This window comes from Ochotona curzoniae, unplaced genomic scaffold (genome assembly GCF_017591425.1).
Source record: "Ochotona curzoniae isolate NIBS_2020 unplaced genomic scaffold, NIBS_Ocur_1.0 scaffold_4506, whole genome shotgun sequence".
Classification (NCBI taxonomy): Eukaryota; Metazoa; Chordata; class Mammalia; order Lagomorpha; family Ochotonidae; genus Ochotona; species Ochotona curzoniae.
Genome location: NW_024467119.1, coordinates 80,776,076 through 80,791,862, shown reverse-complemented (window position 1 = coordinate 80,791,862; position 15,787 = coordinate 80,776,076). Strand labels below are relative to the sequence as shown.

Below are 15,787 nucleotides of genomic sequence, written 5' to 3'. Positions count from 1 at the left end.
ATTTCCTGTGTTCCTATACTGATACCCTATGGAGCAGGGTTTTTTGGAAGAAATTATCATTAAGAGTGAGGGGTACCACTTTATGTGTTGCTTTGACTTTGATGCTAAGTGAGTCTAGTAACATTTGATTGCTTTGTGTATCTTCAGTGTCAACATTGTCTCTAATGGCACAGTAGCCTGATCTGCTTCAGTTTTCAGGGGTGTGACTGACTTGAAGATGCTGACTTCCAAAGATATGTGAGTGCAGATGGCAGTTATGCTGTTGATTGTGATGGCCAGGGCTTTACTCTTAGTGCTGAGGGAGATGCATCCCACGTCCACTGACAAGCTTGGTGATCCTGAGACTTGTGGCAGGAATAGCTGTGGCTGGGACTGTGTGTTGTGATAGACCCTGACTCAAGGGCTGCTAGGAGTGTTCAAGTGGTGCTGACACGTGTCACACCCATACCTAAATCCCAGAAGTGGGTGATGTGGCCTGAACTCTGCTGAACAGGGTGACCACAATGGATACAGGAAATTTTTGCACTGCCAGGTTTGCGTACAGAGAAATAGAATGAAAAAGTCCTCTCTAGGTCGCACCAGTTAGATCCCAACAGTGTTGAATGGGGTGGCACTATTTCTCCTTTTAGTTTTGTCTATGTTTACTTAGTGTATTTGAATCCCTTGCCATTAGGTGTATGCATATTTATAATGCCATATCTTGCTGGCAAGTTAACCTTATTATTATACAATGTCCGTTTTTCTTAAGATAAATATAACTACCCTGCTTTCTTTCAGATGATATTTATATGGAATATATGTTTCCATCCTTTCAGTTGTAACCTGTATGTATGTGATTTTTCCTAAAGTGAGATTCTGATGTAAAGTGTATTCTTATTGGTGAGTTTAATCTTTCTTGTTATTCCGTCCCATTTTACTACCTTGCTTTTGTGGTATTTTGTGTGTGGTACTATGACTCCACTCCCTTATATTTCTTTTTTTATTTCTTCTGTGGATATTTTCTTTGTGGTCACCATGGAGACTATTTGATTAAGCAACTTATAACCATTTACTTGAAATTTAGAATAGCTCAACTTGCATTCTGTCCAAAGGCCCTGCTTCCTCTTATTTTATCCTCAACACAACTTTATGTTATCTGTTTCACTAATCATGTCTGTTTACATTTTGCTTCCATAAACTCAGTCTGCAGTCAATAACCTTTAAAAACATTCTCACCGGATTTGGAAGTGGTTCTTGCTATCTCTGCGCCCACCAGCACCACAGTTCCGTGTTTTTGTGCCTCTTTTAGCTGTTTGGTGTCCCTGGTCCTCACTTGAAGAATGCCCTTTGCCTTGGAAGGTGCATCTATTGAGAGTGAACGCCCTCAGCCTTTACTTATCTGAAAAGACCTGTTTTTCTTTACTTAGGAAGTATCGCTTGGCCAGATCAAGTGTTCTTTGCTAGCACTTCTTCTTGTAACACTTTGAATATATCATCCAAATCTACCAAGAACGCAATCTTTTAGAAGCTCCTTGAAACAGAATGAGTCACGTTTCTCTTGTTGTTTTATTTTCTCTGGTAACAGTTTGATTTTCATGTGTTTGCATATGGAGTCTCTTCAGGTTCATCCTAGCTGTAGTTCTATTACCTTCCTGAATTTGGATGTCTGCTTTCATCCTCAGAATTGGGAAACTTTTTACTACTGTTTCTTCAAATAAGCTTTCCATCCTTTCGTCCTCTCTCATGTTCTTTATCCTCCCCAATGCACATAGGGGTGCTAGATGATTCTCTAACAAGTCTCTTAGATATACTTCATTTTTCTTTTTTCTTCATGGCACTCTCTCTCTCTTTGTAATTTCAAACGGCATGTCTTCAAGTCTAATTGTCCTTCATTGTGCGTGATCAAGTCTGCTGTTAAATCTCTGCTGAATTTTTTAGTGAAGTTACTGTATTCTTCAGCTCTAGACTTTAACGTCTTGGACCTTGATTTGTACTCTAGTTAGTTTTGCTATGTATAGTTTGTGCAGTTTGATTTGGCTGTCCCTCTAAGTGTTCTGCATTAGTGTGGTAGTGGTGTGCACTTCTTCGAGGTGATCATCCCGAATGCTTTGCCAAATAATTCATGGGTCCCACTTCTTTTTTGTGTAGATACATATTTTGTTCCTTGGGCCATCTTCCATTGTTTCTTTGTATATCTTGTTATTTGGGGAGGATAATTTTTATGCATTTGAGAAAAAATAGCCGCTTTTCCTGGTTGCTTAAAGGTTAGCTAGTAAAGACTAAAAACTTCACCAGTCAGCCTGGGTAACTTCTGGAGGCCTCTCAAACCTTCTCTAGGGTGGCCTGCTCTGCACTTTTGCATGCAATTTCCCAATCCAACAGTTCCCCAAGGCCTTTGCCAAGAATTTGTAACCTTGGTGTTTTCTTCCAGGTTTGAGCACATCAGGTTCTCTGGTGCCACTGGATCCTCTTTGGTTCCGAGCAGCCTCTGTGGTTGCCACAGTGGTCTGAATCATGAAGCAGAAGCTGGTTGCTTGGGTAGCCTCCAAAAAGCCATACATTTGACATGGGTTCCACTTTGCTACTTTCCTTCCAATAAGGAAAGTGTGACTTGTGTTGATCCCCAGTCATGTACCAGCTTAAAGAAAGGCATATCAGGGAATAAATTAGAGAGAATTGATTACCGATTATGCTGTGATTTTTTTATTAATCTGGAATTCAATGACTTCTTATCTGATTGTTCAGGTCTCACAAAGGCTTTTTGTAACATGCATTGTTATTAAGTCCATATCTCTATGGGAAAGAGAATCTGGGGCTACCTATTCTGTTATCTTGCTGATGTTTCTCCAAGTTTGCCTGCTTAAATGTGGGAAATATATTTAGAGTTTCAGTGATTAGACATTTAAGAACTAATAAGAAATTTAAGATTATTGAAATGATTTAAATTCCCATTTCTCTAGATTCACTCATCAATAAGAAAACATTGGTATTACTTAGAAGTAGGAAACCTCTGACTCCAGAATCATATTCTTGGACAGAACTCTGAATAATATAATGTTTTCATCATGATATAAGCTAAGTATTTTCATGACAGCTGATTTGTAGACATACAGTGTTAGTAATGATGTAATTCTGGGGCTAGTGTTGTGGTGTAGAAGATGTAATCACCAGCTGCAATGCTAGCATCCCATTTGGTGCCAATTCAAGTCCTGGCTACCCCACTTCCAGTCCATCTACCTGCTCATGGCCTGAGACGGCAGTGATGATGGCCCACATGCTTTTGTCCCTGACATCCACATGGAAGAGTGGGAGCCCTGAAAGAGGCTGTTTTTGCTTAGTCCAGTCCTGTGGCCATCTGGAGAGTGAACCAACAAATGGAAGTGCACTAACTCTCTTTCTACCCATTTCCCCTTTCCCCCTTTTGTGTCTCTCTCTCCCAGCCCTCCTCCCTCTCTCTCTCTCTCTATCCCTCACTTTCTGGACACCCCCCTGTTTTTCTGTTTCTCCTTTCCCAGTTTCTCTCCCTTGCTTTCTCTCTCTTCCATTCACTGTCTCTTTCCCTCTTTCCCTTCTTCCTCTCTTCCTGACTTTCCAATAAACAAACAAATCCTTTAAAAATTATGTAATTCTACTTTCAAACAGAGAATTCACTGCGATTCTGTATAATATTTATTTTTAGTAAAACCAAAAAAAGTAAGAACAAAAGATGCATTACATTTTTAATAAAGATTTATTTATTAGAAAGAGTTCTACAGAACAAGGGAAAGACAGAGACCGCGATCTTCCATCTGCTGGTTCACTTCCCTCATTAGATAGCAGCCAGGGGCAGCACTGGGCCTACCTAAGCAGACAGTCAGTAACTTCATCCAGGCCTCTCATGTGGGGAGCAGTAGCCCCAACAGGAGAATGATCTTCCACTGCTCTTCTATGCTATTAGTGGAGATCTAGATTGAAGTGGAACAGCTCCGACTAGAATCCGTGCCTCAATCAGATCCCGGAGTCACAGGCAATGACGTTGCCTTTCCTCCACAATGCGGGCCCCTCATCCTTCTTCTTTGACATGCGGGCACACTGCATGTTTTCCTTTGTAATTGGGCATGTAATAAGCATTCTAAGGCAAAAGGCCACTAGAGAGACTATACATCTTGCCTGCTGAGCTGTTTCTCTTCTTACTGCCATTCCTAAGAATATGTGACAAGCCAGTTGAAATAACATTTCCTCTATTTAAAAAATAAATTGTGTCAAAAAGCACAGAGCTGTGATTGAATGCTGAAAATAAAATGTATTACACTACTGTGAAGGCGTAATTCTTTCAGGAATGTTACTATTTTCAAATTAGCCACATCTCCTGAAAATCAGTAGAATAACCAACAGCTTATACTGCAATTTGAAAATGTTCTGAACGTGTGTGGTAACTTGATTCTGCTATGATTGATTAAAATCCACTACTTTGTTGCTAAATGACTTCATAACTAGCTTGAAAAGAATTAGCAGCTCCTGATAAACATTCTTTGAACTTGATCACTCTTTATATTAAGCATGTTTCTTAGAGTCATCTATTCAGTTTCCGTTTCCTTGTTCTGTCTCTATTGTACATTCTGTTTCTTGGGTTTTTTTTTTTTTTCAGTGAGTTTTCGTGGAAATTTCAGTTATACTGGGCAAAATCCCCTGCAGGTTTCATTTTGTTGGCTGCAGTGATAACTGTGTTCCTGTCTGACTGTTAAGCAGTGAAAAGTTCCCAGGGCAAAATCCTGCTTCTCCAGCTTGGTTTCTTGTGTCCCTATTGGTGAAGTCATATTAAGCATCTTGAGAAACAATAACTATTTGGCTAGGTTTACGGATCATTTTCACTAAAACCTCCAGCAGAATGGATTGGGGCTGGGCAGTTAGTTTCATGAAATGGCTTGGCAGAGATCTCCTGTAGGTGCTATTATTATTACTATTTTTAAATTTTTATTAGAAAGTCAGGTATACAGAGAGGAGGAAAGACAGAGAAGAAGATCTTCCATTCAATGATTCACTGCCCAAGAGGCCACAATGGCCGGAGCCGAGCCAATCCAAAGCCAGGAGCCTGGAGCCTCTTCTGAGTCTCCCACGAGGGTGCAGGATCCCATGGCTTTGGACTATCTTCAGCTTCTTTCTCAGGCCACAAGCAGGGAACTGAATGGGAAGCAGGGCCACTGGGATTAGAACTGGCACCCATATGAGATCCTGGTGCATTCAAGGCGAGGACTTCAGCCACTAGGCTACTGTGCTGGGCCTTAAGTGCTATTATTTTATTTTTTTTAAAGATTTATTTTTATTATTTTTTTATTGGAAAGGCGATATACAGAGAGGAGATACAGAAAGGAAGTTCTTCCGTCCGATGATTCACTCCCCAAGTGAGCACAACGGGTCGATACTATGCCAATCCAAAGCCAGGAGCCTCTTCCGGGTCTCCCACGCAGATGCAGGTTCCCAAAGCCTTGGGCCGTCCTTGACTGCTTTCCCGGGCCACAAGCAGGGAGCTGGAAGGGAAGCGGGGCTGCCGGGATTAGAACCGGCGCCCATATGGGATCCCGGGCGTGCAAGGCGAGGACCTTTAACCACTTGCGCCACCGCGCCGGGCCCAAGTGCTATTATTTTTAACTGCTCTTAATCTCACTTTTAGATGTGGTTTGATAGTACCGATTTTATTTTTTTAAGATTTATTTTTATTTATTTTTTTTTTTGCAAAGTCAGATATACAGAGAGGAGAGACAGAGAGGAAGATCTTCTGTCCGATGATTCACTCCCCAAGCGGCCACAATGGCTGGAGCTGAGCCAATCTGAAGCCAGGAGCCAGGAGCTTCTTCCAGGTCTCCCACACAGGTGCATGGTCCCAGTGCTCTGGGCCATCCTCGACTGCTTTCCCAGGCCACAAGCAGGGAGCTGGATGGAAACAGGGCTGCCAGAATTAGAACCGGTGCCCATATGGATTCCGGCGCATTCAAGGTGAGGACTTTAGCTAGTAGGCCATGTCACCAGGCCCAGACATAAAGATCTTCACATGCTGCTGGTTATACAGGTGGTCATAGTTCTTGAAGATTTATAGAACCGTGTATTTTAAATGTGAATGTGATTTTATGGAAATGCTGTTTTGAGGTTTATTAAATTAAAAATATATTAAAAGCACAAGGCAGGAAGTGAGGAAGGGGAGACAAATGGGCCCTCAGGGCAGGAAGCAACCCAGAGACGAACCACAATTGACGCAAGGTATCGCGGAGACGTTGAAGCACTAACTCTACAGCCCAGGGGGTCCCTGGGAATCCATCCAGCTGCTGCTCATGCCTTTCTCGGGCCAGAACTGTTTGCCTAATGAGCATTCAACATCTCTTCTTGGCTTATCAATGTGTAAGAACTTTTCCATTTTCCCTCCGCTGCTTCCCATCACCAAAGGCAAGGATCTGCTCATCTACTTCATTTTGTAATAACGTTTTATTGAAACACACTTATACTCAATTTTTTACATAGTGTCTGCGACTGATTTCATGCATTAATAACACCATTGGATATTAGCGAAAGACACTGTGTGGCTTGCAAAATTTAAAATACTTGATACCTACCCATTATAGAATAAAAATGCTAACTATTGACATAAAGCTTCCATGCTCTTGCCTTACCATTTCTCCCTTTCTACCCCCACAATTTTCTATCTAGATCTGTTCTCCATTCCAGCCTGCTAAGATCTCCCTTCAAGTCAGTCCGATGGTTTTTTGCTACTGTCATGATCTTCTTTCCTGTGGGTAATCAATGTGTTTGGCCAAACTGCTTTCCTACTAGCTTGCTTGATTTCATTTTCTTCTTGGAAGGTATCTTTTTCTTATTTGCATTCTAATATGTTCTTAAAAAACTACAACCTTTTTTTTTAAAAGATGCTAATACATTTTGAGAAGTATAGTGTGACATTTTACTGCATACATACAAACATGCAGATTAAATCGGAGAGATCAACATTTCTTCCTCTGTATCTCCTTTATGATTGGGACTCTTGCTCACATTACATCTTCATTGAATTACTGTCATGCAGTAATGTGTTCTCCTTGGGTTACTTTAGCTATAATTAGACTAGAGGCTGATTTGGGGGAAAAAAAAAAGGTGTTGTTTTTCCTTTTCCGCTATATCCTCTTTTCCCACCCATTCCAAAATTCAGGGTGAGATATGAAATCTAGCTGTATTTTGTCCACTTTGTCCCATCTGCCCTCTCACAGTTAGGAGTCATTTTTAATCTCATTTAGAGCATTGCGGTATTAAGTTAGTAGTCTTTCTGCTCTGTTCTTACTCCAATCTCTTTCTCTGTTTGCTACAAAATATAGTAATGTTTATAAACAGAAATCAATTAATTTTACTTTATTCCCTAAAATGCTTCGGTGGCCTGTGATTGCATCTAGAATAAAATCTGCTCCATACTCAGCTTACCATCTTTGTCTTCTTCTTTCTTAATCAGTTTACCAAAATACACACATTTAGTAACATAGGAAATATAACTACATTGAACCAGAAATTGAAAAATCAAATGAGCCAATGAACAAAATTCACAAGCCAAAACTGCAGGCCCAGACTTATAGAACATTCCAGACACTCAAGGAAGAAAAGCATCCCTTGATTTCCAAGGTGCTCACAAAGTAGAAAAACAAACAGAAGAAATATATTTGAATTTCTTTTCTGAGTTAGGCATTACATGGATGACACAGTTGGATTAGGACAGGAAATAAAAAAGGAAGTTCAAAAAGCTTTATGAAAAGATAAAGAAATATTTTAAGCTAATATTAGTAAGCTAACTGTAACAACAGATGAAATCAGTAACAATCAGAATATGCAAACAAGCTACAAAGTGGTTAACATTGCAAAATTATCAAGGAAGTAATTCATGCAGAAGGCAAATATTTAAAGGACTATTAACATTAAATGTTAAAGTTTTTAAATAAAATTCAGCTTCTAGTGATAAAAGAAAATGCTAGCAGAATAATAAAAACTAGCAATTTCCTTTTTATAGCTAAGGCTAGATAGAGTACATCTATAATGACCAGCATTGCTAACATATAACACTGAAAGTTTTTCCCTTGAGTAAACTTAGACAGCTTCTTCTTCTAACTTTGTCTCTTAAACATTGTTCTGGGTGTGTAATAACAAAATTAACACAGAAAGGAAATTGTATGCATAGTGGTCAAGTTTTAAGCAACAGAACTATCAATCTGTACGAAGGACCCTATTATGTATAGAGATAATGCAACAGAATGGAAAATAAACTTAGCTTGATGAGAGACTCAAACCACCTTTCTATATACTAATAAGAAACAGATATGGGACAATATTAAAATACAAAATACAGACCATGAAATGAATATTAGTAAGAGAAATGAGATTGAAAAGATTAATTTATGCTATATTTTCAAATATTCTTCTGTATTTTTTGATGATTTTTACATAGTTGATTAGAGTGGTAAGGGTCAAGAGCTACAGCAAAGTGGGTCAGATCACCATTTCCACATTCTCTTGTTTTCCTTCCTGTATCTGGTGGAAGGCGGAAGATAAGGAGAGAAGCCACATATAGCCTCCCAAATGCCTCTGTACCCTAAGTCCAGCCATCCAACACCACCCCAGAACCCACAGCTAACCCATTGTTTTGTGTAGAAGACAGGACTGGAGACAGAACTGAACCAGTAATTGCAACCACCAGCATGTACATAAGCTGGTTGGGGCAAGAAACTGTGTTGGACCCTGTATTGCCAGGCACACACAAGAATCAGGTCTGGGATCATCTCAACCAAGGTTTCTTTGGGGATTCCTCCAACTGAACTGCTGATCTGAGAACCCCAACCATGAAGGGAAGTGCAGGTTTCATGGTCTGACCATGGAGAGCATGTGTCAAAGCTGAGCCACCTTAGAGGCTCAGCTAGAGCAGTGGACTGCATATCCAGGTGCACATGGAGGATATGGCAGTCCATCAGAACGTGCAGGGCACAGCTGGTGGCACAACAGAAGATGGAGGACAGAGTAAATCGATCAACTACTCCAGTCAAGGGTTGGCAATGACTATCAGGGCAAACAGAGACTCTAAGATGGACTACGTCAGCCAGCGGATTTTGGAGAGATTTCATTGTGCTTGGAGAGGCAGTATTGGCAGTAATTCAGAACTGTTGAACTATTGAAACCTCCTGAGCATGACCCTCAGAGCATGCCCCATCTTTGTTTTTTACCATTTCCTTTATTCAGTACATTTCACCAACTCAAGACCGTTGCCTCTGTCTAGCCTCATCTATAATGAATGGCTCTTCCTTCTACAATCATCCATGGATCTGTGCCTTCGCTGTGTCAGCAACTCCCCGTAGAAGTGTCTGTCTCACCCTCAGCATTGCCTTATGTCACACACTACAATCTGAAATCTACCTAGATGATGTATGTAGTCAGTGTTTTATATTCCACCCTTTTATAGATGCCATGAGAACAGAAATCTTTCCTATCTTGCTTGTCATCGTGTCCCTAGTCCCTACCTTGAAATCTGGCATGAAGATGAATAAATGAACAGTGAAAATATAGTACTGAAATAACAATAACTCAGTATTTTTCTCTTTATGAAAATTGTTTTTTTTTTCTTAAAACTCTTTTAATCTGATTTTTACAGGTACTTCCATTGTGACTGTAAAAGCTTTGGCTGCTGATTCAATTCAGGACAGTATTGAATATTCAATTTTTAGTGGAAATGAAGATAAGATTTTTTCCCTGGACTCCCAATCAGGTAATGCTAAAATAATCCTGCAAAATTTGAAAGGGAAAAACTATTAAGGAGAAGGCATTTTAAAGATAATCAGAACTTTTCACAGTCATTTATGAAAAATTATGGGAAGTGAAAGACCACTTTCTTTATGGTCACTGAGAATTCTATTAGATACTGCTTATCCTGCTGTTTGAACTTTTGAAGATAAATTACATTCCACTTATACTTTATCTCTCTGTTGGAAACATTTGGAAATGTGGTAGAGAATTGTGATCGTGAGTCTGAACTGAAAATAAACTCACATGTCTAGCCTCAGGGAATTTTCATCAGAGATTCATCTGATTTGCCACTGAATGTCAACAAGGCAACAACAAGACAGCTGGGAAAGTTTCTTTGTGGCAGTAATTACTTCCAACGACAGCATGTATTAGATTTAGCTTTAATAAGACCATTATTGGGTTTTAAATGAATCCAAATTGATTATTTGAAACATTTTTAACCAACAATTACGTAGTATATACATATCCACTGCATCATTGTCAAACATCAAAAAGAATGCTTTTAGTAATTTGTGTGTTACTATACAACTGTCTTATTTCATCTATACTATGTGTATATGGGAAGAATCAAGAGAGAGTACTTAAGAAAATGATTTCTCATCCTGGATCATATACAACACTTCGGTCCATACAATCTCTGGTCAGCATGTTTTATAATTCATGATAGAGGAAGTATTCTTTCTTCACCCATTATTGATTTAAAAGAAGGTGCTAGATAGAATCAAGACAATGGAATATGATAAGGACACGTTTAAACAGAGAATTATTAGCCATGGTGAAGCAGAAAGGAGACATTCCAGGAAATAGGAGAGGACAGACCAGTGTCAGAGAGGCACCTGGAGACTGATGGACACAGGAAAGCAGCAGAGACACAGTGTGGTGTTGCAGTGAACAGATACCACAGTGGCATTCAAACAGCAGTGATATGAACTCCACTGGAAGCTGGAATTCCACCAGCAACCAGGTGGGAAGGGACTTTCACTGGGTGCTCCGGAGGGGAACACAAAGAACTCCCCGTCCTGCTGGTTTGTTTGATTTGACCAGGAGCTAAGACAGAGCGGCAGATGCCAAACAGGCAGTGTGGGGACAGGGTAAATGTCACAGCCCAGACCCTCCACCAGAGCTGCAATCAGGCAACATTTTGTGTAGGGAGACAGGACTGTGCATGCACTAAACTGGGAGTAAACTCATTTCTGGCTTAGTGAACAGCAACAATGTGGCATTCTACAGGTTCCACCCAAGACAGGTCCAGATAGACCTCAGACCTGAGAGCCAGCAGATCAAAAACTCTAGTAGTGGCACATCAGGCACCATTTTTACAGTGTGTCAAAGAAATTAAGACTGCAGGGACAAAAATGAGCTGCACATGTGCTGAGCTCATGAGAACTCACAGAGTCAGTGGACTGCACTGGTCCCACAGGAAAATAATACTGACTATTCCAGTGTATGGGTCAAAATAGGTCCAAGTGGGGTCCAGTGCCATGGCCTAGTGGCTAAAGTCCTCGCTTTGTACACGCCTGGGATCCCATAAGGGCACCGGTTCTATCCCGGCAGCCCCACTTCCCATCCAGCTCCCTGCTTGTGGCCTGGGAAAGCAGTCAGGGACGGCCCAAAGCTTTGGGACCCTGTACCCATGTGGGAGATCCAGAAGAAGTCCCTGGTTCCCGGCTTTAGATCGGCGTAGCACCGGCCGTTGCACTCACTTGGGGAGTGAATCATCAGGTGGAAGATCTTCCTCTCTGTCTCTCCTCCTCTCTCTATATCTGACTTTGTAATAAGAATAAATAATAAAAAACATAAATCTTAAAAAAAAAAATAGGCCCAAAGGGCACCCAGACCTAACAGCCAACAGGTTTCAGCGAGACAGCAAGATTAGCACCAACAATAACCTAACTATATAGGATACCTGGTGTCTCCCTAATCCTGGGACCTGTTCCAATTGGAAGTGGGAGAAAGACTGTACAGACAATGGTGCAGCTTCAGCATGGTATCACAGGAGGTGGAGACTGCTGAGCCAGGAGCTGGGGCTACAGAGACCATGGTGGAAATCTAACATAGGAACCCAGACCTGGAACGTGCTGGAGGGAGTGGCACAAGTGACTGCAAACAAAGAGCCATGTACCGACCGCAATAAGTAAAATCAAACTGTAGACCTGTGTGTGACACAGCTTAGAAACCTGCCCCAAGAGACTGATAACCAGAAGTACAATGACTAAGAGCAAAAGGAGAGACAGAGGCACAATGAATATTACTGAGGACTCCCCTGCAAAGGAGCAAAACCCTATGCCAACTTCAGAAGACATCGAGAAAATGGGGACACAGAATTCAGAAAACACTTGTTATAAAACTTCTGATCAACAACAAGAAGCACATAAAGCAGGCATTCAAGGAATATGTCACACTGGAAACAAATGAAAGCTGATATAGCAGAAATGAAGAATACAGTGGAGCAAATTAAAAGTGCAAAGGAGAATCTCCAAAATAGAATGAAGAATGCAGAAGAAAGAATCTTAAAATTAGAAGATATTTCCTGTCACTAGGGGAAATATACAGAAAGCTGGAGGCAGAGCTGGATTAGGGCAAAAAAAGTATTCAAGAATTGAAAGATACTATTAAAAGGCCTAGTATAAGAGTTATGGAAGTCCCAGAGGTACAGAAAGAGAGGCTGGGTTTACAAATGTGTTTAATGAAATAATAAGGGAAAATTTCCCTCATCTAGAGAAAGAAGTGGGAAACAAGATCCAGGAAGGGCACAGAACTCCCAACAGGCTTGATCAAAAACAGTCTTCACCAGGACATATGCTAATCAAGCTCTCTTCAATTGAACATAAGGAAAATATCCTTAAATGCGCATGTGAAAAAAATAAGCAGACATATAAAGAAATGTCAATTAAAGTCACAGGGGACCTCTCACAGGAAACTCTACAGGCCAGAAGAAAAGGGAGTGACATATTTCAGATTCTAAAAGAAAAAAAAATTGTCAGCCCAGAATAACATACCCAGCAAAACTTTCCTTTATCTTTGAAAATGAAATAAAATTCTTCCACAGTAAAGAAAAGTTAAAAGAATTTGCCTCTTTCAAACCTGCCCTACAAATGATACTTCAAGATGTTCTCTTGGCAGAGAAAAGGAATAGCACCCACCAAAACTAAAGACAAATGCAAAGAAAATCCCAGTCAAATAACAGTGGAAGACTAAATCAGTGAACAACCCATTGCTCGAGTGACAGAACCAAATTACCACCTGTTCATATTAATCCTGAACTTAAATGGCCTAACCTCATCAGTCAAACATCATAGATCGGTAGAGTGGATTAAAAACAAAACCCATCTGTTTGTTGCCTACAGGAGACACATTTCACCAACAACCCGGCAGAAACTGTATGTCATGGATTTTCATTTTTTTTAAGACTTATTTATTTATTTGTTTTTATTACAAAGTCAGATATAGAGAGAGGAGGAGAGACAGAGAGGAAGATCTTCCATCTGTTGATTCACTCCTTAAGTGACCGCAACGGCCAGTGCTGTGCTGATCTAAAGCCGGGAACCAGGAACTTCTTCTGGGGCTCCCACGTGGGTGCAGGATCCCAAAGTTTTGGGCCATCTGCGACTGCTTTCCCAGACCACAAGCAGGGAGCTGGATGGGAGGTAGAGCTGCCAGGATGCCCATATGGGATCCCGGCGCGTTCAAGGCTAGGACTTTAGCCACTAGGCCACGCCACCGGGCCTGATTTTCATTTTTTAAAAAATTTATTTCGTCTCTTCAAAACACTTGCTTCTGATAAATTCTTCAGTGACTCACAGATCATACAGTAGCATCATTTTCTTCAAGAAGGTTCTTGATTTTCTTTTTCATTTGTTCAGCAATGCATTAGTCATTCAGTAGCATGTTATTTAACTTCATGGTGTTAATTTTTTTTTTCTTCCTGTTGTTTATTTGTTTTGTGGTTTTTCATTTAAGAGGATATATAGTAACTGTATAATGGAGACTATCATAGCTAGCAGCATGTTATTTAACTGCATGGCATTGTAAATTTCTATTTTTCTTGCTGTTGTTGGTTTTGTATTGTGGCTTTTCATTTAAGTGGATGTGTAGTGACTCTATAATGGAGAGTATCATATTCTGATGTGAGGATGCAATGGACTCCCAATGAAACTGTTAGAACTGCACTATAGCAATATACTATAGTAATATATAGTAACATAGGGGAACTTGGTGAGGGAGGAGGGAATTGGGGAGAGGGTAAGAAAAATCCCAGGGCCTATGGAACTGTATCATAAAGTGATAATAAGAAAAGGAAATGAAATTTAAAAAATGAAATAAAAGACTAGAACATTAGGGGGCCCCATTTATAACTCTAGTCTCTGTTTTCCTGTATTTGTTGTTGCTACTATTTCAAAATATAATATGTGTAGGTGAACCTAACTAATGAATACATCAACTCAATCTGTCATCTCAGAGGGAGTCAAAAACCTGAATTTGGAATTAATCACTAGACTTTTTTTCCATTATGATTTTCCCATCCTGAATCCCTCTGTGATATCATTTACTTGATGATATAAGCATGGAATTATGTTTTATAGTATTTCATGTCCTGATTCTTCCACTCAACATTTTTACTATGATTTACATAGTAAATGTATAGCAAAGGTTGCTTTGACCCTGTTTGCATAGCTCTTGTTGGATTTAGCTTCAGCACCTCATACTTTTCTTGTTAGAACAAATGAAAAAATGGCTTTCAACACTGCTGGTGTGTGAAGGATACTTAGAAATGCTTCATTGAAGAATGAAATTAAAAGAGAGTATATGTTACTAGAAAAAAACTAATTTTGTCCAAAAAGTTCATGAAAATACATTTTATGAATAAACTATGCATGACTTTCAAAGTTTTCTTTGTTCTTAAATACAGTTGTCTTTTCATTCACTTTTCTGCAAACTTTTTGAAGTCCCCTCATATAATGAAACTATTTTTTATTTCTTTTTGATTAAAAAAACTTATCAGCCTTTATTGCTGTCAACATTTTTTGTGCACTCAACGTATGCTATTACGTTAAAATTACTGTTTCCTTGTGCTGATTGAACTTTATCTAGCTATTTCTGTTCTTTGACTATTTTAACGAGTTTGAAGTCCAACATTAAATCAACATCCGCTCCTAAATAACATAGGGACTTGGAATTTTTAAGTTTTGAATATTCCTCTATCAGTTTTCATGCTTTTGTGTCCACAGTTTTGTTTCTTTCAAATGGACAGTACTGGGAGGTTTAACAGATTTAGGGGCCTTTCTTTAAGCCTGATTTATCTGCTTTAACAAGGATCATTTTAGCAAGCTTGCTCAGATATCTGTTGACTAAAAGTTGTTTTTCTTTAATCCTTGTTTTTAACTTGCCTTTTTGCTCGTCTTGCAGTTCTGTTTCACTGCATACTGTGCTCGCCCGTTACATCCTACTGTGTCCTGGCTTCCTATTGGCCCACTGAGCAGTCTGTCATGGATCTAAACACTACCCATTTCCTTTTTGGAACTTTAGTGGCACAAATACTGGGTTGTGTGACTTAGTCCTGCATCTCATTTCATCTCTTTCTCTTTTAGTCTCACTGAAGAGAAGCTCTCTTCTGGAAGCTCTCTAGGCTTCTGTTTTCAATTCTTCTAGATCCTCTACAAAATAATCTCTCATTCCTTGCTTGTATTCTCAGTATTCTTTTGAGTATATATTTAGACATCATAATAAGTTTGTGTCCAGTAACTCAAGCATCCTGCGTCTTCAAAGTTGTATTCTGTTATCTGCGAAGTTGATTAACACTGGTCATGTCTCCATGATGTTTCTACCTCTAGACTATGAGCTACTCCTTGTGAAACTTTTGTTTTGAGGATCTGTTAAAACCTGGGTTGAATTTGTTCCCTTCAGAGAGAATTTTCTTTCTCTTCTGCCATTCACTTGCAAACACTGGACATAATCTTTTTTTAAATTTAACCACAGATTCTTCCTCTCAATCAACTTCAAGGTCAAAAACACC

General features: G+C 39.7%; 1 protein-coding gene across 1 annotated transcript in view; it reads left to right on the top strand.

Annotated features, from left to right (window-relative positions):
- DCHS2 (dachsous cadherin-related 2) overlaps positions 1–15,787 on the top strand; it is a 288,223-nt gene that overhangs the window by 244,291 nt on the left and 28,145 nt on the right. Inside the window, exon 14 of the mRNA XM_040967397.1 lies at positions 9,623–9,736. Within this exon, the coding sequence (XP_040823331.1) occupies positions 9,623–9,736 (114 nt within the window). The remainder of the gene's footprint in view (positions 1–9,622; positions 9,737–15,787) is intronic.